At 39.5% G+C, this 25982-nt stretch overlaps 3 protein-coding genes across 3 annotated transcripts in view; all 3 read left to right on the forward strand.

The window, feature by feature from the left end:
- The window catches only part of LOC132980807 (cytochrome P450 2G1-like), a 102191-nt gene that overhangs the window by 40622 nt on the left and 35587 nt on the right, over window positions 1-25982 (forward strand). The window lies entirely within an intron of this gene.
- On the forward strand, window positions 7029-14310 carry ppp5c (protein phosphatase 5, catalytic subunit). The gene is made up of 13 exons (XM_061047126.1): window positions 7029-7177; window positions 9380-9621; window positions 10331-10478; window positions 10654-10775; window positions 10856-10921; window positions 11042-11140; window positions 11277-11382; window positions 11623-11765; window positions 12199-12286; window positions 12392-12432; window positions 12567-12745; window positions 12835-12916; window positions 13172-14310. The coding sequence occupies exons 1-13, from the start codon at window positions 7081-7083 to the stop codon at window positions 13232-13234; spliced, it is 1476 nt and encodes a 491-aa protein (XP_060903109.1). The 5' UTR covers window positions 7029-7080; the 3' UTR covers window positions 13235-14310.
- LOC132980793 (THAP domain-containing protein 5-like) lies at window positions 15740-20634 on the forward strand. Its single transcript, XM_061047127.1, has 5 exons — window positions 15740-15960; window positions 18170-18353; window positions 18963-19729; window positions 19840-20026; window positions 20212-20634. The coding sequence occupies exons 1-5, from the start codon at window positions 15887-15889 to the stop codon at window positions 20326-20328; spliced, it is 1329 nt and encodes a 442-aa protein (XP_060903110.1). The 5' UTR covers window positions 15740-15886; the 3' UTR covers window positions 20329-20634.

Below are 25982 nucleotides of genomic sequence, written 5' to 3' on the forward strand. Positions count from 1 at the left end.
CCCAAAGGTCTGTCAGTATTTAATACTACCTGACAGGAAAGTCCAACAGTAAGAGCAACAGGAAAAGGAAACTCTCCCCCCAAAACATCCTGGATGGCCATGTGTATGTGTGATTGGATATTTTCAGACACTGCGCAGGGTTTTTTGAGTCTGTTTTTGTGCCTCAAGCTGGTAAAACGGCAAAGTTCAGTGTCTCATTTATGACCCACTTCTTGCGTGCCCTCGATAATGCAGTGGTTGGGAAAGTTGTTCTGACAGATCTGTTTGTCTTATTTCTGTCTCACCACATCAGATCGAAGCTATTAACACCACTTGAGACAATTCAGACGAGAGCTGGTTTCCTCAACAACAAGTCCCTCTTTCCACCGTATTTGAAGAGCCCCTAAGGAAGGCCTGTGTTTCCCTTTTAAGTCCCGTAGTCATCCAATGGTCAGAGAGTGTTTGCACCCAGACATCCTGAGTCACTTATGATGCGGCTTCCTTTCTGTGGGAAAGGCTTGACCATGTGCGCCGTGCTCCAACGTTTCATTGCTCATAAACAGTAGGAGCACAGCTTGCAGTGTAAAATAAACTAGCTGCCACAACATGTCGTCGCTACCGTTAATTGCTGTGAAAACAAAAACCGCACTGCCAGATGAAAGGACCAAAAAAAAAAAAAAGGTCACACGACTGCTCTCCTGGTGCGCTGCCACCGTCACTTTGAAAGATCATCTCAAGACACTCTTTCTTGTTTTTATGAGTTTTACTGCTAGAGGGCTCGCCTTCTGACACTTTGGTTCATTTGTGGGCCGCAGTAGGGGTGATGGAGAGCCTGACACAAAGGTGAAAGAAAACAAATACTGCGCCGGTTGACTCGAAGCTTGATCCAAAGCCGGAAACAAGCATTGAAAAGTGTTGTTGAGAAAACCCCCCAAATAAAGTGTAACTGGAAGATTCATATTTATAGTCCAGTTTGTGTCACCATTGATGGGTTTAGTAGGACGGCTGATGTCATTGGAGGAAGTAAAGCAGCGTCTGGGGTGGTCACCGTCTATAAATATCATACTCCACTCTCTTTCCACACGCTCACAAACAGTTACAACCTTTTCACCTCCAGCATTTACAGCCTTTTGATTAGTGCGTCTATTTCACATCCTCCTCCAGTGTCTGCCCCTGCGCCATCTATCTTCATTCCTCCCTGTGAGTTTCTGTCTCTCTCTCTCTCTCTCTCTCTCTCAGGCACACAGACGTGGGTCTATTTGCTTGAGTTTCTCATTTCCTGTTTGGGGCGTGTAGCCGATTCCCTTGTTCTCGTGCCCAGCACACATCAAACACTCGCGCTATTGAAAATGAAAATGAAGAGAGATAGAAAGGAGGATACACAGAAGGCATGTAAATGAGGGACTGATGGCAAAAGAAGATGTGAATGGGAAGAGGGGTGTGTGTGTGTGTGTGTGTGTGGAGAGAATCAGGATGACAGTGGAAACCCTGACTGATGACAGACACAGTAGAAATTAAAACGGCGGAAAATGAAAAAATGTGCAGAAAACACAAAGTTATCACATTGTCTCAGGCTGTGGCCAAATAAGGCCACATGCGAGCCAAACTATGAGATCATGCAACAAAATCGTTTTTCAAACTAATCTAATTTTTGAAGGAATCCGAGCTGCTTACACTTCCCGAAGCAGTTTGTTTTTATTTATTGAAATTATCTGTTTAGTCGGTCGTTATACATTTGTTTTAACAAGGCTGTGGTGCCAGTGGATTGGGGGGGGGGGGGCTGCGTGGACGCTCCTGGGTATAAGCCATTAAAAAAAAAAACTCCCATAGTCTGCGCCATATTTCCATTGGTAGGAATGTATTCCATTCAGGCTGTGTGTGGGCTTACACTCCAGTATGGAGCTGTGGTTTTAGTGGCTAATGTAACTACCCCTATTGTATTAGCTCTCATGTCTAAACTGCCTGTTTATGTTTGTACAAATGAGCAACATGCCAGTCTGTTTTACTGGAAAAGGGGAAAACAATCAACTGCTTTTTCTGTTAAGAGTAATGAATGAAATGGGGTTTAGTCAACTAGACACATTTAAAGGCTTTTTTAAGATTTATTTTTGGGCTTTTTGTGCCTTTATTGTAGAGATAAGACAGCGGGTAGAGTCATGATTTGGACTGTTTAGTTTAGTTTTTCTCAGTTTAGATGTATTTATCTCTTAGGTCTCATTCTTCCCTGGTGTTTCTTAGTTTAGTCTTCAGTGTTTCCTGTGTTATTTTGTAATTCCATATCCTTGTGTCCCTCTATGTTCTCGTGTGTCTTTCTTGAGTTAAACAGTGTCTTCTGTGTGTCATGTATTTATTTTGTAGTCGTCAGTGTTTCTTGTCTTGTGTCCATTCCTTCCTCTGTGTGTTTCCCTCCTGTTTAATCGCCCTGATTGTCTTCACCTGTGTCGTTAGTCTCACCTGTGTTTGATTACCCCGTGTTTGTTTAGTCTCTTGTGTTTCTTCCCCCTCTGTGTCAGATCTTTGTTTGTTGTTTGTTGGATGTCAGTGTCTACTTCTTCACAGTTTTTTTTCCTCGCGGCTCCTTTTGTTAAAAGTGAAAGTTTTAGTTTGCCTTCTGCCTTTTTGTTTTGCTTAATAAACATTTTTGGTTTTCTGCAATTGGGTCCAAGTTTTTCCAACACCGTGACAGGATAGAGTGGGAAGTCAGGGAGGGAGAGAGAGAGAGTTGGGAATGACATGCGGGAAAGGAGCCACAGGCCAGATTCCAACCCGGGCGGCCGCTTGAAGGACGTACAGCCTTCATACATGGGGCGCACTAATCACTGCACCACCAGCGCCTCATTTAAAGCTCATTTTTGAAGCTGTATTAAATTATTAGTTTTAGTAATGGAACAAAAAGACAACTTAAAGCCAAATGCAAAGCTCAGTTTTGGTATAATACTCCAAACATTTTTATAGGTTTGTTATTTGTTATATTCTATAAAATATACTTGGTAAAGGGTAAATGGAGCTTTTTTCATTCATACACATTCACACACTGATGGCTTCTATGTAAAGTGTCCGTCAGTAACTTATCTCATTCATACACCGGGAGCAATTGGGGGTTCAATGTCTTGCCCGAGGGCCGCAGAAGCTTGGGATCAAACCCCCGATCTTCTGGTTAAGAGACGACTTGACTGCACCGCTGAGCCGCCCCCAAAAAGAATTTCAAAGCAGAGCAATCAAAGTTGGCTTTGCTTTCTTTTTGACAGGCAGGTGTGAGGTGTCGGACACCTGGGGTTAGCTTGTGCCTGCTTGCTATCATTATAAGAAATGCAATATTCTCAGGTGGAGCTCGCAGTGAAGGTTCAAGCAGTAAACATAAAGTCTAACCGTGCGGTGGGCGTGCGCGTGCAGAGAGGAGGGGCCCAATTTGAATGTTGTGTATACAAGCTGCAATGAACATTTCCACTGACTCTACCTTTAATCTGTCGTCGATGTTCATTCAGACTATTTAGAAAAGTACATCAGATGACGAAGACCTACACTGCCGCTGGTTTTACTGCAGGCACTGAACAATATGTTATATATTAAGTAATTTAAACAGACGCTGAACAAACTATAAACACAATAGCTTTCTTTACCCCCCTCCCGTCCCTACACCTAACCACACCGGTTACAAGTCCAAGAAACACAGGATAAAACAGAGGAGGTTTTAATGTGGAAAGGCCGAGTTTTCAGGCAGGTATGCATCACGTACTTTTTCCATTCATATGAAATTTCCAACTCCTCACTCCCCTGTAAGCACAAATAACTTAGGTGAACACGGGATGTGTCACTTCAGGATGCTGCATGATGGGTACGCGAATCAACAGGAGTTTCTGCTTTCGATGTGGAGGAGAGACCTTGTAATGCTGCTGCATGAAGTGAGCAATCCCTGCGCTTCTGTTTATGATTCACAGAGACTACTGGCCATAAAAAAATGCAGACTTATAAAAATGTCTAAATCAGGTATTAGCAAGAAAGACGGAAATGAGAAATGAGAGGGAAGGGAGAGGATGAGCTTTTTTTTATCTTTCATTTCACTTGAAGTTTTTTAACCCTGCCCGCTAGAAAAACATATGGTTTGAATAAGGGCGACCCCCCGCAGACCCCCTGAAGTCATGCGCTCATTAGTGAATTATTTGGATAGAGTGGAGCAGAGGGGGGGGGGGGGGGTAAGACTGTTGCTATTTCAGCTTCAACAAAGACTGGCAATGTCTGACATGATAGTTAAACGGGTGGAGTCAAAGGGGGGGGGGGGGGGGGGTTGTTCAAAACACTTACATGCTACATGACGATAAATAAAAAGGTTCTGGATGAGGCCTATGTAACATATACTCCGCTCACTCGGAGGCAACATCATTCATTGGCTTGCGACCCTGGAATGTCACTCACATTCTCCCTGACCTCCATCCGTCTCTTTCTCTGGCTGCTCGTCTATATCTCTGTGCTCCTCTCTGTCGTGTTTGTTTTAACTTTCTCAGGACCCCTCCAAAGCCCACGCTCACGCATCGTACACCCAAGAGGACGGCAATTTCCCTCCTCTGTCCTCCCAGCAAGCCAGATTTTTCTCTCTCTTGCCTCTCTCTCCTCCCACTCTGTCTCTCCCACTCACTGTCTGCGTTTACTCTCATGTGGGGCTGAGGCTGTAACGTCAGCTCGTTCTCAGTCAATCTTGTTGTGGGTATTTTTTTTTTCCTCTCCCCACCCTCAAGCGGCGCTAGTAAAACCATCACAGAACTAGACGTGTTATTGCTCAGAGAAAAAAAAAAAGTCGAGTCATAGGTTATCTTGCTGAGAGAAAGTGAACTCACACTCCGGGGTAAGTGTTCAGCAGGGGTCAGGGTGAGTCACCCGGCTGCTTGGCCTCTTACTCTTCACTGCGGGATGTCGCTTGTGAGTCAGGGCAGTAGACTGGACTGGGCTGTATCCTCTGTGTCACTCATGCTTTCTTAAGTCTCCTTTTCTGTTGAACTTCTAACCCAAAACCACCTAAAAAAAAAAAAAAAACAAACACACCAAACCCACAAAACCTCCATCTCCATTCTGGTTGACTTTTCCTTTCTGCTACACGAGACAGATGTCCCTCTCCCGACAGCACCTTCAGATTACAGAGAGTTTTACGCAAACGGTTCAGCTTTGATGTGTTTGCGTGATGTCTTTGCGAAACCACTTATTTGAGGCTGGGGTGCGTCAGACGGCCATGTGTGGGTGAGTAAAGTTGTGGACATGAGCACCTGTGTCATATTTGTCCCCTCACTGCCACAGCTGCGGTTGTCGGATGCTGACATTACTGCGTTCAGACGGCAGGAAACTTCCATCGCAGCGTCCCTCAAGCCTTGAGGCATCTGGAAGAAAGCAAAATGGAGTTGTGACTGAGGCAGTACTTTTGTGTAATGTGAGCCTGCAATTTAATTAATATGAATGTTATTTCAGTTTAGTCATAGAGGTAGAGACTTAATGACAGGCTGTTGCTAAATAGTAGTAATAATAAAGTCATTATTCCAGACAAGCCAGGGGAAATTATTTCCCCAGTGAATCATTAATCGAATCTCCAACTAATAGTTTGGTTGTAATACATTACTCACTCGCTGAACATTTTCTGGTTAACCTCACAAACAAAGTTACCTCCATCAGCAGTCTTACAGCTGTCCACAACTTCTTGAGTTTCAGTAAAGGTCTACACTGACCTCTGCTGGAGGCTGAGAAATAGCCTAAAATATTTTTCCTTATATGTATTTCCCCTTTTCAACGTTTAAATGTCAAAGCTAATCCAATAAAGTTAAAGGCCTATGACAACAATAACAGTCCGTCCTGACACAAAACTTCACCCCATAAAACACTACCCACATGACCTGCTTCATTATTATCATTACTAACATTGTATTATTATTATTATTTAGCATCAATATATATATACATATATACTGTACATTCTATATATTTTATTATATTATTATATTAGTCTATATTATATAACATTTCATTATATTACACTTTATTGTTCATATTGCACTACATTATATTATATTATATTATATTATATTATATTATACTACATTATATTATATAACTGCACTCTGCATTACTGTGATACAACACTGCCTCTCTTCTCTGCTGTTTACATTACTTGCTGCTATTTATCATACCAAGTCACTTTAACCATCACTTGTCCCTTTATCTTGTCATTCCCTGCACATACTGTCTCAACTCCCTGCATAGTTAACTTCATCATTCATTTTGTACTTGTATATACCCCCTGTTTTATTTTTATTTATCTTATCTATTCTGTTTAATGTGTATTTTTGAGCTTTCTTGTCTGTGCTGCTGCAACGCCCGAATTTCCCCTCTGAGGATCAATAAAGTATTATCCTATCCTATCCAATGTAAATATGAAAAACCCTCCAAAAACTCTAGAAGTTTCAATGTCAACATGAGTGAATTCACGACATGACTTGGTTTAACCTGGATTGTAGTATTTGTAGATGTGCCTTTGTATTAACTCGGGCACTTCTAAACTAAATATTTGTCTCCTTTAATGTATTTTGGTTTTCAACGCAGTTTGTCGTAATTTTCCAAGAAATAGGCCCACTGAATCAAACAATTAACTTTGATTTAAATATTTGAAGCATAGAAAAGAGAAGCCACACTAAAGCGTTTTGTTTTCCACTTACCCAGTGTTTGTTTTTCTCTGTTTCAGTGATGTCTTTTAAGCTTTTTTTTTAGGTTAACTCAGAAATTAATGTGGACCAGGGGTGGGCAACTGGCGGCCCGGGGGCCACAAGCGACCCCCATCAACCCTCAACGTGGCCCTCAGTTCAATTTTTACACATCAATTAAAGAAAACATGACTACAACTGCCATGAAATCATGAAAACCAGAAACAATAATATTTCATCACTGGTATATGTTGAGTTAAATTTGAGACTTAATCGACTGTAATCGTTTTGGAAAGTACAATTTGGCCCCCTGGCAGTGAGAATTAAATGATTGTGGCCCCTTGCTGAGACCAAAGTTGCCCATCCCTGATCTGGACCATTACAGAGGAAAACGACTTTTACGACCTTTACGACGGTTCAGTCAATGGCGTGCGAATCGAAATACGGCAGTGAGAAAAAGATGGCGGAGGGAGGTAATGATGCAGAGCTGCTGAAGGAGAAGGCGAATAAGTACTTTAAAGGTAAGTTGACACACCTGTCAAGGCAATCGCGTATTCCAGCTGCTAAGGTAGAGATAAACACGCGTCTGCTGATTACAGTAGCGACACAAACATCTTCCAAAGGCCGCCAGTGTGAGCCGGTCGCTAATGCTCGGCTAAGCTAACAGTGCTAACCGTAAACCTCATTCATTGGATTACACAGCGGGCTGAAGCTAACTAGCTTAGCAGCTACAACATCAACAGCATCGATGTAACACATGTCGTCACGCGTGTTAACTTAAATGCGCCAATAATGAGACTTTATCTCCGTTTTTACCTCTTAGTTATGCCGTGTTTGTACTTATATTTTGATAACGGTAACATGTTGTGTCATAAGATTATTAAGTTGTAGTTTTTAATGAGGTTTTGATTTAAGTCTCATAAAGCGAGCACATGAGAGCAGCAGGATTAGCTTCCCTTAGAAAGAATCACCTGTTATCTTCATATATAATGTATAGTCTCTTCTTTTGATGGGAGATAATCCATCCTGTTAGTTATGTTGAGACTCCGACATTGATTCATTTAGCAGGAAAAACATCAAAAACGAAAGTAAAGATCTCTCTTTCAATTAATATAATGTCTTTATTGTTATATAAATATGTGTGTGTGTGTATATATATATATATATATATACACACACACATATATACAATTGTACAATTTGGCTTCACCTTGAAGTGCACACACATACAAGTATCCACAGCTAAAAACAACAAAAGAAGAAATTTAAAAAAAAAGGAACTCTCATTCAGGTAAGATGGGCAATGTATGGTAGGAGTTATTTACAGGTAGTAGCATAACAGAATATAAATAGATATTGCAGAAATATTAAATAAATATTGCAGAAATATTAAATAAATTCTGCACAGTATGAAATGTAAAATATTGCAGAAATATTAAATAAATACTGCACAGTATGAAATATAAAATATTGCAGAAATAAAAAATAAATATTGTACAGTATGAAATGTAAAATATTGCAGAAATATAAAATAAATATTGCACAGTATGAAAGTAAAGATCTCTCTCTTTCCTTCAATGACACATAATGTACTTGAATGTGTTAACTGGAAATAAATTCTTTAAAACAAATAGAAGAAAAGAAATAAAATCAGGTGAAAAGACAAAATTAAGTTAAGAGAAGGTAGGGCTGCTGGATTACGGTAAAAATCTTGATTGGTATTTACATAACTATTATTAATCACGACTACTTTTTTATTTTACAACATCTTCATCACATGCAGGAAACAAACTTAAAAGCTCTTAACACTTTGTAACACAAGCAATAGGAGAAGTATACAAAAATAATAACATAATAATAGAGACATATAAATTATGTTTGGTGCCACTAACAAGAGAAGAAGCAAGAGCAATTTACAATATGAGTGAAAATGGCTGCTACTGGTTTGTGTCATTGAGTTCTCTTTTATTACACACAGCAGGTCACACAGAACACCTTACATGGTTGTGTAGGATACAGAACAGTATTAGTATTAAAGAGCATGGTTATGGGGTCTAACTTTTTGTTTTCCTCATTTATTTGTGGATAATTCCCAAAGTACAGATGTGTTTGTATTTTGTAAATTATGGTATTCTAAAGCTATCAGTATGACCAAATAACACACTATGATTGGAACTTTGTGATCTATTTTACTGATGCCATTTTATGAATGTTGTTCAGTTTACTAATCACTCTTCTTAGATGACATCAGCTCGCCCTGCTTTCGAGTAAATGAAGACCAAAGTTTTAGCAGTAAAGACTGAGTAATTCAGCTGTAATCATAAACAGAGTATTATCACATCACTGTATTTGATATATTGAATGAAACATATTGGATATGTGATGGGATTCATTGTTTTTATAATACATGTTAGATTAATAAGATAAATATGATCTTAATATGTGTGTTTAAATATTTTCAAACACACATATTGCAAAATGCATGTCAACAGAGCCCACACAGATTGCAGCTCATGTTGGTTAACTGTAACAAACAAACATCCGGTTAACAAGTGTCTGAAATTAAGACAGAAAACAGTTGGTTTAGAAACCTTTACCTTAAAAAGTCCCTTGAATCAGGGCTTCGAATTTAAGTTCAATTGTTTCAAATGATTGAGAATAGTCTAACATTCTTATTGTGAAGAACAACATTCACTGTATGATGTGACTTTTATTTCTTCCAGAAAAAGACTATGACAATGCAATCAAGTACTACTCAGAGGCCTTGGAGGTCAATCCATCCAATGCCATCTACTACAGCAACCGAAGCCTGGCATACCTTCGCACAGAGTGCTATGGCTATGCCCTGGCTGATGCCACCAAGGCCCTGGAGATAGACAAGAACTACATCAAGGGGTATTACCGCCGTGCCACCTCCAACATGGCACTGGGCAAGTTCAAGGCAGCACTTAAAGACTACGAGACGGTAAGAAATGAAACACTTCTCTTCTCAATGAGCTGCAGACCTTTAACTGCCATTTGGCCAAACGCCTAGAAAACACCTACAAAAATAGGTTTCCAATGATTTTCTCTAAAAGAAATGCTCTCCTATTCCGTCTGCTGATCTGACAATTATAGTCTGGCTCTTAATGTTGCCTTACAGCCTAACACTGAGATCATCCTTTAATCCAGCCATGATGCCAATCAGATCAAAAGTGAAGGCACTCATACCACAGCTAATTTGCTGTCTATTGTTCCCTGTTCTCTTCTCATTATAAGCAACACAAATATACCAAGGCTGTGGCCTGTAAGAGCTCTAAAGCTCAGCTATAGGGAGAGCCATTTACTGCACAAACTAACCCAAGCACTAGGACAACAGACGAGGAACGCTGATCCTTACAAATTATGAGCTGAACACTTTTGTATTTATAGACTGCTAAAACATACAGGGCTTTAAGAGTGTCTGACAGAAAATGTTTTCCACATAGAGTATTACACAGAACAATATATATAAATACATATTTCAATCAGCCATCTTGTATCACCTGTTTGCAAAAGAACTTTAAAAAAAAACAAAAAAAAAAACATCTAGGTTCTTCGCAGCTACTCTACGTACATTTCCCTATGTCGGCCTGAAGGCTGGCTGATGATTAACCAGTGATGTAATTCTTATCATTTCCTCGTTCTGGTGACAGGTAGTGAGAGTTCGACCAAATGACAAGGATGCGAGGATGAAGTATCAAGAATGTAACAAGATTGTGAAGCAGAAGGCTTTTGAGAGAGCCATTGCCAGCGATGAGATAAAGAAGTCTGTCGTTGACTCTCTGGACATTGAAAACATGAGTAAGTTTCTTCTCTCATTTCTGGCGCTTGAATCAAAATTGTGCAGATTAAGCATTATGTTAAGTTTCATGTAAAACAGGAAGCAATGTAGACCGACTGAGATGCAAACCGTTTGATTCTTTCATGTCTTTTTTTTACATTTTTAATCAGAAATTTAATTGAATTTGTTTTGCAGCGATTGAGGATGACTACGATGGCCCCAAGCTTGAAGATGGGAAGGTCACGTTGACGTTCATGAAGGAGATGATGGAGTGGTTCCAAGAGCAGAAGAAACTACACAGAAAGTGTGCTTATCAGGTAAATATATGAAACACACTCGCATCAGAAAACGACACCTTTGCTTATAGTTTTAATAAAACTTGATTCTTCTCTTTCAGATTTTGGTGCAAGCCAAAGACCTTCTATCCAAACTACCCAGTCTCGTGGAAATACAGTTGAAAGAGGTGAGACATTTTCTGAAAAATGACTTAGAGTTTGGGGTATATGACGTTCAATTAGTGCAACCCTAGAACTTGTCTTTTTTTTGGTAACCAACTCCGGCCTTCTCTTTTTCCTCGCAACAGACAGAAAAAATAACAATTTGTGGTGACACCCACGGGCAATTCTACGATCTCCTCAACATCTTCCAGCTGAATGGATTACCCTCCGAGACCAACCCTTATGTATCCTTTCTTTCTGCAGAGAGTCAGCCATCAGCTTTTAAATGAGATTTTAGTAAAGTGCAGTCATCCTTCTTTGCTTTGACCATTTTGTGCCTAAAACAACTTGAGTGTCATATTTCTTAACCACTGAATTCAGCTGTTCAACGGAGACTTTGTGGACCGCGGCTCTTTCTCTCTTGAGGTCATTCTCACCCTCTTTGGCTTCAAGCTGCTCTTCCCCAACGACTTCCACTTGCTTAGGGGTGAGAGCACTCACATAGGGCTTGTGCACGAGACTGTGGGTGTAAATGTCGTATCTGCAGATGTCATGTCAATGTGTCACATTTAACACAAGTCCTGTCGTAAAGTGAAGAGCACAACACTTAGTTTTTTTTACTTTCCTTTTTCATGTTCACGCGTCATTTGGTTTCTACTGTTTCATTCAAACATAAAGATATCAAGTTGTTAAAACAGGATGTTTCAATCAAACTTTGTATCTACAGGTAACCATGAGACAGACAACATGAACCAGATGTACGGATTTGAAGGGGAAGTCAAAGCCAAGTTCACAGCCCAGATGTTCCAGCTGTTCAGCGAGGTCTTCCAGTGGCTGCCTCTAGCACAATGTATCAACAGCAAAGTTCTGGTAAGCAGTGAAGCACTGTAGGCTTGAAGCAGTCACCGGGCCATGCAAGTCAACTTGTTGGTTTTTTTTCCCGTTCTTTGTGTAATTCAAAGAAGTTTGAGTGGAAACTGGGAGGATGGTTAATATACTCAACCAACAAGAAATGATTTTATGTGATGGTTACTGTTGAGAGAGGTGTTATACTAAGTAAAAAAAACTCCCTCCAGTTGTCCTTATTAACAGTCAGCATGTTCAAATGTATGTTTCCATGCAGCGATCTTTACGAGGCAATGCAACTGTTGGTTTTATTTTTAAATATTGTAACTTTCTGAAGACACTTTTGTGGGTTTCCTTTTTGTACTCTGCCTCCTTTTACCCAAACCTCATTGAAGACTGTTATAATCAATCAATCTTGTAACCCTTCAGTAAAGTAATAGTCGATTCTGACTCTTAGGTAATGCATGGTGGACTGTTCAGTGAAGACGGTGTCACTTTGGAAGACCTCAGGAAGATTGAGAGAAACAGGCAGCCTCCAGACTCGGGTAAGGTGGAACCTTTAACATCAATATAACAACATAGATGGCAGTCAGAGATCATTTCTAGAAAGAGAGAGGTTAATTTCAAAACTCTATTCTGCTCTCTGACAGGCCCCATGTGTGACCTCCTCTGGTCAGATCCTCAGCCTCAGGTCGGTTTTTTGCCCCCTCATTAAGTCTACTTGAACAAAGTATCCAGTAGTTTATGTTGCAGCAGCATTCACTCCACCTCTTTTTTTTATTTTTTTTTAATTAAGCCGATTCTTTTTCCTTCTCCGTCAAACAGAACGGCCGATCAATCAGCAAGCGAGGAGTGAGCTGTCAGTTCGGGCCGGACGTGACGGAGCGCTTCCTCAAAGAGAACAAGCTGGACTTCATCGTGCGGAGTCACGAGGTTAAAGCTGAGGGCTACGAGGTCACTCACTCAGGGAAGTGCATCACCGTGTTCTCAGCACCCAACTACTGGTACGTCATGATGTCGGCCATCGACAGAGTGCTGACTCAGCTGTTATTTAAACTGTCCACTTTAACGGTTGTACTCTGCCTTCCTGCAGTGATCAGATGGGAAACAAAGGAGCTTATATCCACCTCAGGGGATCAGACCTTAAGCCAGAATTTCACCAGTTCACTGCTGTGGTCAGTATCTTCTACTCTTACACATGGAGTTGATGTTATTATAATGATTTGAACAACATTTGAAATGTTTTTTAAAATGCTGTGTTCATAATTTGTGCCATCATGTCCATTAGTTTTGGCCATAAATCAGTTCAGAGCTCTTCTTCTGTTGACATGTAAACACGAGCTTAACAAATTCCAAATTTACGAAAACCTTTGAAATCTTTTTTGAATCTTGATCAAATTTATTTTTCATCCTGTCGCTCTCTTTTACAGCCTCATCCGAATGTCAAGCCCATGGCATATGCCAACACGCTAATGCAGTTGGGGATGATGTAGAGGCCACACTTATCTGTCTGTGACACTGACGACCTCCCATCTGACCTGAACCATCCCAGCCACCTCACTCCCTCCAGCGCGCGGACATGCTGTCGTTCATGCTTGACCTAAGGGATCCCTCTCCCTGACAAATTCCACTAGTTGTATGCAGAAAACACGTGGTGCAGTTCAGATGGGAAGAGATCACTTAACACCTGCCCAGTGCAGAACTGGGTTCATTCTCTCATTATATCAGTTAAAACTGGAAGTCTCCTTTTTCCGTTGTCCATCTTCCAACTTGTATGTTCCACCACTTGGTAAAGAAACCAACCTTGAGATATTCAGATGTGACCTTGGAGCTGTTTGGTTCTTTAGTATGTGATGTTCTCAGCAGATAGGATCACATAGGTGGTATCTACCAAAGATCTGTAATGATTGTTCAGTTTTTACAAGGAGCGTCTTGTGACTCTGAAACCGAGCATTGTACTGTCGGCCTGTGTACACGGCTGGAGAATTGTAAACTGGGTGAAGAGCAGTCTGTCAGTGTTTCTAAACCTTCCTACAGTATGTCAGTTTATTTCCCACTTTACAGGTATTCAAAATAGAATAACACGACCCCAGCCTCTTCAAATAATAGATTGTTTCTGGGTACACTTTAAACGGTGCTGTTTGCCATTAGTAGTGTATTTAGTCCGTTCAGTCATGAAGCTGGTGACGTTTAATTTGCACTGCTTCCTATCAAGGAAGATACTGCTGCTCTCCATGTTTTCATCCTTGACCTTCATCGTGCCACTCACCTGGCAGCTCCTGCACAGTCTACTCTCCAAACGAGCTTTGGTGTACGGCAACCACTGATGGCACTGTAGTCACGATTATTGTTCAAAACCCGGTGATTATTACCCCAATATGTGGATTTCTTCATTACACAAAACGTCCAAAATGCAACCCTGTCTTGAAACGCACAGCTGCATTGTCCAATGGCCCTCAACTTTTTAGAAAAAGAAGTACACGTACGTGTATGTATATATACTGTATCATTTAAAGATTCCGTGTTATGTTTGGAAAAAAATATTGAATAAAAAAATGAAGTCCAGTCATTTTAGGTACAAGCTGTTTTCTTTATTCATGCTGTTCATTAGGGTTTTTTTAACACAGTTTCTACAACATTATGTAGTTAATGAAGAAGTATATTGTAATTACATGATAGTACTAAACTTGTCAACTGTTGGAATAAATAGTTTTTTTTAATGCTTAATTAAGAAATTCAAATTTATAAAGCACAAAAACCTCAAACTATTTTGAGACTGAGCGAAGTAAACAACATAAAAAAAAATTTTCTTTTATGTTAATACAAATGTACAAACTAAGGGAAACATTCACTACATTCATAAGAATTCCTAGAAGCAGAATAAATATACATCACTTAATAAGAAAATGAAATCAAAGCACAAATAACAAGACGGTATATAATATTAAAGTAAACAAAAAATTAATGTAAACTAAATCATTTTAAGACATTTCACTTGGGAGGTCATTTTTAAAGTAATGTAAATAGATCTTAATGAAGATGATTTCATAAAGTTATAAAGAGAACATTAGTGAAGTCTTAATGAATTAAGATTTATGAATGAAAAATGTGGTCATAATGACCAAAACATTGAGCTTTAATCATTTATTTGAAATAGACCTCGTGAATTTATTTGAAGTTTTTTTGTCAAGAAAATAATTTCCATTTATAACAGGTGAAGAAAGAAAGATTAGATGGTGATTGTGAGTATAAGGATATCACTTTGATAATGTAAGGAATGAATAGAAGTCTTTGGGGTTGCAATCAAAATCATATTAACTAACATTTGCGTCAAAAAGATCCATTACACTCCAAATAGTTGTATCTATCAAGTCCCTATAAAAGATCTTTCTTTTTTTTTTAAGTGAATGAGTATTATGGGGTGTCAAGTTGTGATTGTAAGGTAAGTTTATTTATGTCGCACATTTAACAACAAGGCAATTCAAAGTGATTCACACAAGACATCAAAAGCATCATGACAGAGGAAAGAAAAGAAACAAAAAAAATAAATCACTGGAATTATTAAATCTGGAAATATGTTCAAATTAAAATAATTCAAATTAAATTAATTGAAATAAATAAAGTAAAAATATAAAAAGAGTTCAACGTTACAGAGTTAAAATGTAAAATCTTATTAAAGCTGTTTAATGAAAGGCTGTAAACAGGTGAGTCTTCAACCTGGATTTAACAGAGCTGAGAGTTTCAGCAGACCTGCAGTTTTCTGTAAATTCATTTCCAAAACAACAAAAGTTTAGAAAGCTTGTAAGACAATTTGGTGACATTGTAATCACTTAAAAAATAAATTATATACCACCCAATGTCCAATAAAATCTAAGGGAATACGTGCCAAAATACTAGCAGGTATAAAACGTCACACTCGGAACATGAAATTATTTCAACAAAGCCAAGCGCTACTTAAAAGTCGCATGCGCATGACGTCACAAGTCTAAACAGCTGATCGCCAGTCGTCATCTTTGCGCCACGAGTTGACAACAGCACGAGTTTTCACCTTGTTGTGAACCTAGTTGGACACGAAGTCCTCCTCCTCCTTCCTCCTCCTTCTCCTCCGCCGCAGAGACAGCAAACATCAACGACAGAAGTGTGAGATGCCAAAATACTGTTCAGTCATAAACTGTAAGAATGACTCCGGAAACGGACAGGAGAGGAAAAGTTTCTACAAGTAAGCTTCTCTTTTTAAAACTGTTTTTAGCAAACAGAGCTAAGTCTGCTGCTGGACGCGTCATCTAACCTGGTGCAGCTTGTTTTTATTTGATGAGTCACTCTTAATCTTTGTGGAGTTTGTGGATAAAACGTTTCGAGTGACTGAAATGAGTCATTGTTTTTTAAAATATCTGAATAATATCTCGTTCTCATGACCGTCTTGTAAGTTTTTAGTTAGTTTTTGTCATCTTGTTGTGACTTTTGATCCAGTCTGAGCTTTGGTTGAATCATGGTTTGTCGATGTGAACCAGTCTGGTTACTTGAGTTGTCCTGACAAAGCAAATGAAGGTACACTAGAACAGACAGTCCTCACCTTTACCGAGCTCAGCATGTTTCAGTTTGACTCAAACTCAAAGGTTATAAATCTACTTTATGTGTGTTATTGAGGCAGGAGTTGGTGGAGGTCATCCTGTTGAAAGGTGATTCAGATATTCTTCACAAGGCGAGTTTAGAAAAACAGTGACATTTCACTTTAATGCAGTTTAGACTCTCCAAACTAGAAGCTCAACACTGCACATCTTTTACAGTAATTATATATTTTAAATTAGGTGTTCACACATCCAGCTGTCTCGTGAAGTACGTATGTAGGACATCAAACTGCCAAATTTAATCTGGAAGCTCTAATTCTAAAAGATAATAGCAGTCACAAAGTTACCAGTGTAATGTACGTTTGTTTATAATATACTATGTGTCAACAGACAAGTTATACAGGAACTGCTACCGTTGTTGTTTTTTGATGTATTTGACTGAATCATTTATGTTTAAGATATCTCTAATCACACTGATTCTGACATTCAAAACAACTAGAGTTGGGTTTCATTATAATAATAATAATAATAATAATTTTATTTATATAGCACCTTTTAAAAACACAGGTTTACAAAGTGCTTTGACAAACAGCAAAAACAAGAACAAACTAAACCAAACACAGAAGAACATAAACAACAGCAAGAACATAACAAATGTAAAATACTAAAAATAATTAAATACAATTCAACAGAAAAGAACGATACCCAACAGACATATATAACCCGACCATCACAAGAACCATCACAAGAACCATAACAAGAACCATCACAAGAACCATCATAAGAACCATCATAAGAACCATCACAAGAACCATCACAAGAACCATCATAAGAACCATCATAAGAACCATCATAAGAACCATCACAAGAACCATCACAAGAACCATCATAAGAACCATCATAAGAACCATCACAAGAACCATCACAAGAACCATCACAAGAACCATCATAAGAACCATCACAAGAACCATCACAAGAACCATCATAAGAACCCAACAACACGAGCTGAGACCAAGAGGAACCAAAGATTTAAAAAGATGTAAGAAACTAAAAGAGATAAAAGCAAATCAAAAGATAACAGCAATAAGAAGGTAAGAGCAGGAAAAGAAATAGAAACAAGTGAATAAAGGATAAAAAAAACTATAATATTAATAATAATAAAAAGTAAATATAAAACATAAATAGACAAAGTAAGTAAGATAAGAAATGACCAAGTTAAAACATAAGAGGAGTTAAGATAAGAGCATAAATAAAAGAAGATAAAAATAGTAAAACCAGTAAGAAAAGACATTAAGAAGACGACATCACATAAAAGTATGTTCTAAGAAGAGATTTTTGGGTTCTGGTTCAGAACTTGGTTCAAGTCCCGGCACGGACCAAGTCAGGAAATTGGTCTGGTAGCTGGAGAGGTGCCAGTCCACTTCCTGATCACTGCCGAGGTGCCCTTGAGCAAGGCACCTAACCCCCCCCCCCCACTAGCTCAGGAGCGCCCACTGTGGGCAGCCCCCTCTCCATTAGTGCATGTCCACAGGATCCTGTTTGTGCATGTGTGTGTATTTCAGCCTATGTTAACTAGACAGAGTGTAAAAACGAATTTCCCCTCGCGGGATCAATGAAGTATAAATTATTATTATTAAAAGAATTGAGGGAATCTGCGAGTCTTATCTCCTCAGGGAGGTCGTTCATTACACTGTACAGCGTGTAAAGTCAAAATGTGATGAGTCCACACAGTCGCTCTGTTACCTGATCATAAAGAAATCTAGCTAGAATATCAAATCTCAAGAAATGCATTTTGACTGTTTCCTGTTTTCTATATGTTATCAAACTTGTCTCACATCTGTATTTCTCTTTCTCTTCCAGGTTCCCCCTGCAGGACCCGTCGCGTCTGCAGCAGTGGCTGAGGAACATGGCGCGTGAAAACTGGACTCCCTCTCGACACCAGTATATTTGCCATGAACATTTTGCGCCTTCGTGCTTTAAGGTGCGATGGGGGATACGGTACCTTGAGAGTGATGCTGTACCGACAGTCTTCCCAGAGGCAGAGGTAAAACACAAGTATACCTACCATGGTCTTAATTTGAATTTTATAATCACACAATAATAGCGAGTAAATGTTGTTCTCTTCTTTCCATGTACACTGAACTCTTGAAGAAGATTGATTGATAGATTTTTGTAGAATTTGAGTGTGTTTCCCCATCATGACTTTCACATCTTGTGGTGATAAAAATTAAAGTCTGCATAATTATTTACAGCTTTTTGCAAAAAAAAAAATAACTTAGCAAAAAGTAATTGTAGAATAAATGTTTATTTACAACCTGCTTGATCATGATGTTGATTAGTTCCATGTTTTATTTTCTTGTTTAATTTTGAGAAAGTTCTTCTCTAAAGTCTTTCTACTGTAATAAATCACTGATTGTTTTTTTTAATATACATTTTTGTTTACTTAGCACTCTAAAAAAACATCCTGCACATGCATTGTCTCCCCTGATTTGTAGGAGTGGAAATAGACAGTCTGTGCTTTGATCAGATCTGATTAGAATAAAGATGTCAGCAGGAATGTGTTTTTGCGTTTCTCTGGTTACTTTCAGTGTAACTAAAAAAACATCGTCATGCTGCTTTTGATAAACACAAGCTGTCCCCTTTTTTCTTCCAGAAACGGAAGGCGACAGACGCTTGTGAGAAGAAGCCAAAACGCCTACGAGCTGACGGCGTTCAGAGCATAACGGCATCAGATGACAGGACGGCGGCTGTGGACGCCGCAGAGATGGAAAGCACTTTGCACACCCTGCACCTGTATGAGATCACCGTCGACCAATCACAGCAGAGAGACGCCGGCCTGGCGGAGACGGCTGGAGAGCCCCACTGCTCTTTCCAGACGGAACCAGTGAACCCGTTTCAAGTGGAGGCACGTTTCCCTTTAACTTTATTCCAGACGGTAGACGATCTGAGCGACAGTGGGGAGAACGCAGAGGTGGTGCTGATGTCTGAATGCCCCGACGGTGAAGATGAGCTTGTGAATGGAATCACCATAGTAACGCAGGATCACGAGCCGGCCGCGAACGACACCACACTTTGCCGCGCGGAAGAGACTGCGGCCTCTCCCGGGGTTCAAGATGTGACCTCGGAGGAGTTCACAGGCGGCCACGACGAAACTCAAGTCATCGCCTACTTCGAGGCGATACCGAGCGTCTTCTCCGCCGAGACTCCCGCGCGGTTCGCCCTCTCCCCTCACACCGTGCTGTCGTCGGCTCTCAGCTCCAAACCCATCGCATCCACTCTGCCAATCGTGTCCAAACACACGCCGTCTTCCCCAGAGTCCCTGGTCCTCACGGTGCAGAGGCTGGACACGGAGGAGGGCGACGACGGCCAATCAGAGGAGGACAGCGGAGAACTGCAGGACCACCAGCTGGAGGAGCACTGGTGAGGACACGTCTGGGTTTTCACTGTGAAGATGATAACGATTTGTGTTTCTCTTTCCTGTGGCAGCTTTTACAATGTCTTTCTTATTTTCCTCCACGGGGGGCGAGCAGCTACCACAAGAACAGTTTGAGTAAGGAGCAGCTCGAGGCCATCGTGGTGGAGCTGCAGAAGAAAGTGAAAGTGCTGCAGCAGCGACACCGCCGACACCTGGAGAAACTCATGGGACTGGAGAACACGGTCAGCCAGCTGAGACAAAGTAACCTGCTGAATGAAGAGCGACTGCAGCTGCTCGAGAGGGTGAGGCGACGGTTTCATCATGTCGCGAAATAAGAAAAGATTTATTTAAACGAGCAAACTTTTTGATTCCATTTTCAAGTTCCTTTTTTTTTTTAAAGTATTATATCCACCATGATTCAGCGTTTTGGATACTTTGTAAAAACATCAAACTGTGTTTTTGTTTGTCTCCTCTCTCTCTCTCTCAGGCCTACATACAGACCAGTGCGGTGTCGGACGCAGGGGAGACTGTGGCCATCATCTACGAAGAAGAAGATGGTTCATTCTTGTATGCACCGCTGGACAACACGTCGGTAAAGCTGTGAGGCCCAACACGCTGCAAGAAGTCTCATCTGTGTGTCGGCTGCACAACTGGGCCCAAAAAAAAAGGACAAAAAAAACAAAACCCTACCTAACTTTAGTTTGTTTTGTTTTCTTTAACGTAATGTTGTTGGATCTGCTGTGAAGTTTGCACAAACATGAAATCGTAATAGCCTATGGGACAATGTGGAATGTGCTTTTTATGATCATCACCAGTTAACTCTTCCTTCTTGTTCTCCAACCACTTTTTGCTTTGAATGTATTTTTTTGTCCAGGGTAATGTAAATCTAATAAAAATAACTCCCATTGAGGTTTCTGCTTCATCTCTGTTATGTCTCTACCTATCAGCTTAAAAATAATAAAAAAGAAAGAAATTAAAACAGACGAAGTGAAGTCGGCTGGAGAGTTTTGTTCATTAATAGCAGGAGTAGAGAAAACGAGTTAACACACGTTAAGAATGTGAATATGTCCTCGGTGTGAGGCTCAGTTAATGGAACGTCACACTCACATTTTAATATATGCATTTAGCAAATTCATTCATTCAACCTTTATTTTATTCTAGAGAAATCTCCCTCATTTACAATGATGTCGAGAGAACAATTAAAACGAATAGGTGACAAAAACAAAATACATAAATGACCACAAGAAGAAGAAGCCAGCAGAACAAGCAACTACAGTTAAAAAACATTTACACTCCATGAGCACAGTGATTTGTTATCATGTTTTTAAAATGATCCATGGTAACCATTGTATTGAGTTTGAATGTGTTCAATGTGTGTGTAATCTAATGAACAATAATACTGTCAGGGAAGCAGTTCCACTGATCTGTAGAAAGATAAAGAACAGCATGACATTTTAAACATCAGGTTAACTGAATCATCTGACTGAGTAAACACTGTAATCGTTTATTTTTACTTAGATAAGATAGTTTTGTTGGTAGTTCTTAAAGAGGGGCAAAGTCATTTCATGTTATGGCTGCATTGAATTTGTCTTCACACGTTTGCTCCTCTTTCTGAGAAAATGTTTTGTAACTTTTTTCTTCAGTTTAAATATGAATTGTGCTGCTCTTATTATTATAATTATTATAATTTAGGGCCCTTCATTACGGATCAAATGTCGACATGTACAGACCATGTCATGATAAATCTCTTCAGCTCATATTGCACTCCTCTTTATACCGCCCCCTTGTGGACCAGGTTTAAAAGTCAAGCTTACATTTGCTGATAATGATGATACTAAAAAAAAAACCCTCGATGGTCTAGTGCAAGAGAACTACTTTATAATGCAGGAGTTAACACTTTCCAGGCTCTTGTGAAAAACTTGATGTAGCCTACAGATGTATTTTATCATCATCATTATTCTGCTGCTGACAAATCCCAGTCATAGTTCTGTGCGATACCAGTCATCCCTGTTAAGACACTGGTGCAGCTGTCTTTTGTTTTAATGGTGGTGTTTTATCAGCTTGTTCATTATATGATGATGATGATGATGATGATGATAAATACAAATAACTTGTTGTCCAAGCCCCCCACCCCATAAAAAAAAGGAAAACAGTAGGTTAAAGGCCAATCCCTAAGACATGAACTATGGTGAGAAAGTTGATATATCTCAGCATGTTGGCTCGAAACGTCACTTAATAAATCCTCCAAACGGGAGCTTCTTGGTGTGCGGATCTTGAAGGATGTGCGTGTCTTTTTCTTTCTTTCATTAAAACGAAAGTCAGACATACAGTAACAGTGTATTCAGCAGTAGAGGATTTTATTTCTATAACACTCCTGTAATTAAAGAATCCTCTTACAAGTTTTCCGTTTGACCACTAGGGGGCAGCAGGATCATTTTCTCTGGCTGATTCTTTGGGAAAACACTCTCGTAATAATATTGCGATTGTGATTTTGATGCAACGATCTTTGATAATAAGGATACAATTGTATTAGTAAGACAAAGGAATGTGTGCTTCTTTAAAATGGAACATTTTTGACTGAATGTGTAAAGATTGCACCGTGTTTGTCTTCAACTGTGACAGCACTTAATCCATTTTATTTTCAGCTACGTGGTCAACTTTTCTTCAACTTTCGGTGAGTCATTCACAGATCTTAACAAACTATGTTGCGTTCGTGTTTCGTTATGAGCCAATGACCTTATGTTTACCTAACCTCCTCTCTCATTAGGCTTCTTTCAGCCCAAACTGGCTTTTATCATTTTATTATTTAATGTGAAACAGAAAAAGTGATGAGTGTGAGTTTTTATTTTTTTATTTTTTTATTTTTTTTATCTCTGCTCGGTAGGAAATAGTCACAGAGCTGGAATGAGAGGGAGGGACCGCCTCTTCTCAGGTCCACACACACACACACACACACACACACACACACACAGCATGTACAACCTGACCTAAGGGATGCCCTGGCTCACACTGTGTACCCTTCAGCACCGCCCTCCTTCTTTAACGACCACATCATATTCTGGTGAAAACAAACAAACATATTTCTGATAATCTCAGAGATTTGCTTTGAACCAGGTCAACCGCCCCGGCCTCAATTTTCTTCCTCTTCACCATTAAACCCTTTTAACCTCTCAGTGGCATACATGATGTTTTAAACATTACTTAATTCCAAGAAAAAGTTCCCAGTTGTAATCAAACAGAAGTCCTGTTTCTCCCTGAAACACTTTTTTTATCTCTCCTTGCGGTTTGGCAAATATGTTGGTTCCATTATCTGCTTTGCTAAATGTTTGCAAACTATTTTGAAATCCACATTGTTCCTAGCTTTCTCACTGCTCCCTGTTTTTACTGATTTTATTGTAGAATATCTTCATGCCCGTTGAAAGGTCAGACTGGGACAAAAAAATTCAGGCCAGGAATTGAACATCTGCAAAGGTAAATGTCAAAGCAGCCACAACAGATCATGTACAATGAAGCCATTTTGTTGACTTTTTCAGCAGCTTTTTCCTGATGACCCCCTGAGAAGTAAAATATCAGACATGTTTGGTAGAAATGGTTCAGTGTTTTATTTTGAACAACATGACTCTGTGGCACCGTGCTCTCGCTGAATCGACTTCTTTGTGGCTCTGCTGTGGTCTAGATCTGGATTTAGATTTCTTGCCGTCGCAGGTAAATACTCTCAGAGAGTTTCCGTTCCCACTGAGTGGACACAGTGAGCCTGTGTTATTTTCAGCGAGGGTGGGGTGGGAAGGCTGCTTTCTCTTTCTGACTTCAGGTGCCAGGCAACCTCTCTGCCCTTCACATTCCCCAGTATCGGTCATGTGACCAAAGTTTGGCCAGAGCCAGCAGAGCATGACCGCAGAGACTCACAGAATGCCATTTCTTCTTCTTTACAACCAGCAGGTTTAGCTTTTTTTTTTAATGATATTCAGTTTCATCACAACCTCGGGGTCTTTTTACTTCACCAGGCTGAGTTTGTTTGATGGTTTAGCTGGTTGTTATTTATTGATGACTCCTCACACTCACACTTTGAATATTTAAAATTAAAGGGAAGTGTTTTAGTTGACACTTTACCATTAAGAACATAAACTCTGTTGGTGGTGGTGTCTGAGATTTCTATCTGTGTAAGAATCAATCATTAGCTTAGCAGTGACCAAACATGCCCGAGGCTCCGAGAGAAGTGACTGGAACAGCACACAGGAAGCTCTGTGGTCATGATGCTCTGTCACACCGCACAGGAAAGAGCTGCCTTCATTTTCTTTATCTTGTAGTTTTTGTCAAGTCATGATTTGGATAGCATCACTCTGAAGTCCTAATCAGGTTTGTTAACCGTGCAGAGTTATTTGTAATTCAGTGAAGAATTAATGGAAATCTACATTTTAAAAACAAAGAGGCTGAAAAACCATCAGAAACATCATAAACATCATACACACTGTATGTATTACACAAAAACAGTAGAGATGGTAAAATAAAGGTTTTGGATCAACATGTAACCTGTATTTCAGGAAAAGTGAGATGAATCTTTTCCTTTTGTTTTGTTTTGTTTTGTTTTGTTTTGTTTTGTAGTCTTTGACTGTTACATTCAGAGAACACTGTGACTTCAGCTTCAGGTTACTTTATTTGTGTCTGTAGGTAGATTTGTTTTGCAGCCAGTGAGATCGTGACATCCTTCTTGACACTTCTTCTGCAAAAAAAAATATATTTTTGGATTCATTTCCCGGACATTCAAAGAGCCAAGAGGACTCAACTTTTCTCGACTAAATCAGGCTATGCAGTTGTTACACCCCACCATAAGGCGGCCCAATGGGGCTAACAACTACTCAAACTAAGCCAAATAAAACACACAATACACCAAAACCAATGGATTCATGAACAGACAAACTAGATGATTAAACAAAGATCAACTCAAAAACTAAAAGACAACACACAATCTCTGACTGAGAGGCACAGCAGCAGTCCCAACTCAAAAAGCCTCTCTCCTCCTGAAGCCAGCGCTGGGCTCTTAAGCTCTTCACCTGTTGGGCTGGAGACAACAGAAGGGGAGCGGGACAAACATACAGCCGTAACACTGAACATTACTGAATTAAATCGTGCAAATTTTTAGTTTTAGAATTAGTTAGAATTATTTTAAAATACATTTATTTTGTAACTATTATTATAATTTTGTAGCATCATTTTATTTGATCAATATTAGATTTTTTGGACCAAATATTGAATTAATTGTATGTTTATTGTTTTCATGTGTCCGTTTGTGAGTAGGCTGCTGTTCAGTACATTTTATGGTTCATGTCTTTGGGAGCTGCTGTAATCAGCCTTCTTGTCTGAGTTTTTTTTTGACTGAAGTCACTTAAGAAGAGCTTTGCCCGAAACGTCTGCAGCATTAAAAAAAAAAGTGGACATTTATGATTTTGCGGTGCTTTTTGATACATCATGACACACAAATTACAAAACAGATTTTACAAGAAACAACACATTAAAGAGGGCAACTATTTAAAAACTACTAAAACATGATTCAATGAAGGTTCCACCAATCAGAGCATATAGAAGAAATAATTATCCACCAATAGTTCAGTTTAAAAAAATCACGATTAAATAACCTCTTGATTTTACTGAAAATCCCCCGAAACACTCAAACTATTGTTGTGTTTTGTCAAGACACATTTTACCACAACAGAGAATTAAAAAAATAAAAAAAGATTACGGTTTCACTAGAAGTTTATTCCTACGTCTAAACCACGTCTTTAAAATATTTTTAAATAAAAGTGGGAGTTCTTTCATGTTGAGATATGTAAATGAGTGTCACATGCGTCAAAACACCAAAATGATCTTAAATGTTTCCTTCTCTTGTCGAACACTCATCAGAATGTAAATGAGCTGTAGTCTCTGAAGTCGTGACCAGATGTCAAGCAGTTCCTTGCTGTTTGTTTGAGACAACGTTGACATCGATATTAGAGTCGGTGACAGGAGTTGGAAAGTCATTCGATCCGGCTCTGAGGAACCCTTCCCATATTTACTATAAGGTCTCCATTAATGTTTCATGTCGTTGCCCTTATCAGCTGTGACTGCATGTGTGTTTTTGAAAACTAGGCTGGTCTCTAAGGGGAAACGCTGGCTGATAAACACGGTTTGGTAGATAAGCTACTGCTGAGATAACTAAATGCTGCTTTGCTGCATCTCATGATTAAATGTAGATCACTAGATGCATGTCAGATAGGAAAAAAC

Source organism: Labrus mixtus, chromosome 9 (assembly GCF_963584025.1).
Source record: "Labrus mixtus chromosome 9, fLabMix1.1, whole genome shotgun sequence".
NCBI lineage: Eukaryota > Metazoa > Chordata > Actinopteri > Labriformes > Labridae > Labrus > Labrus mixtus.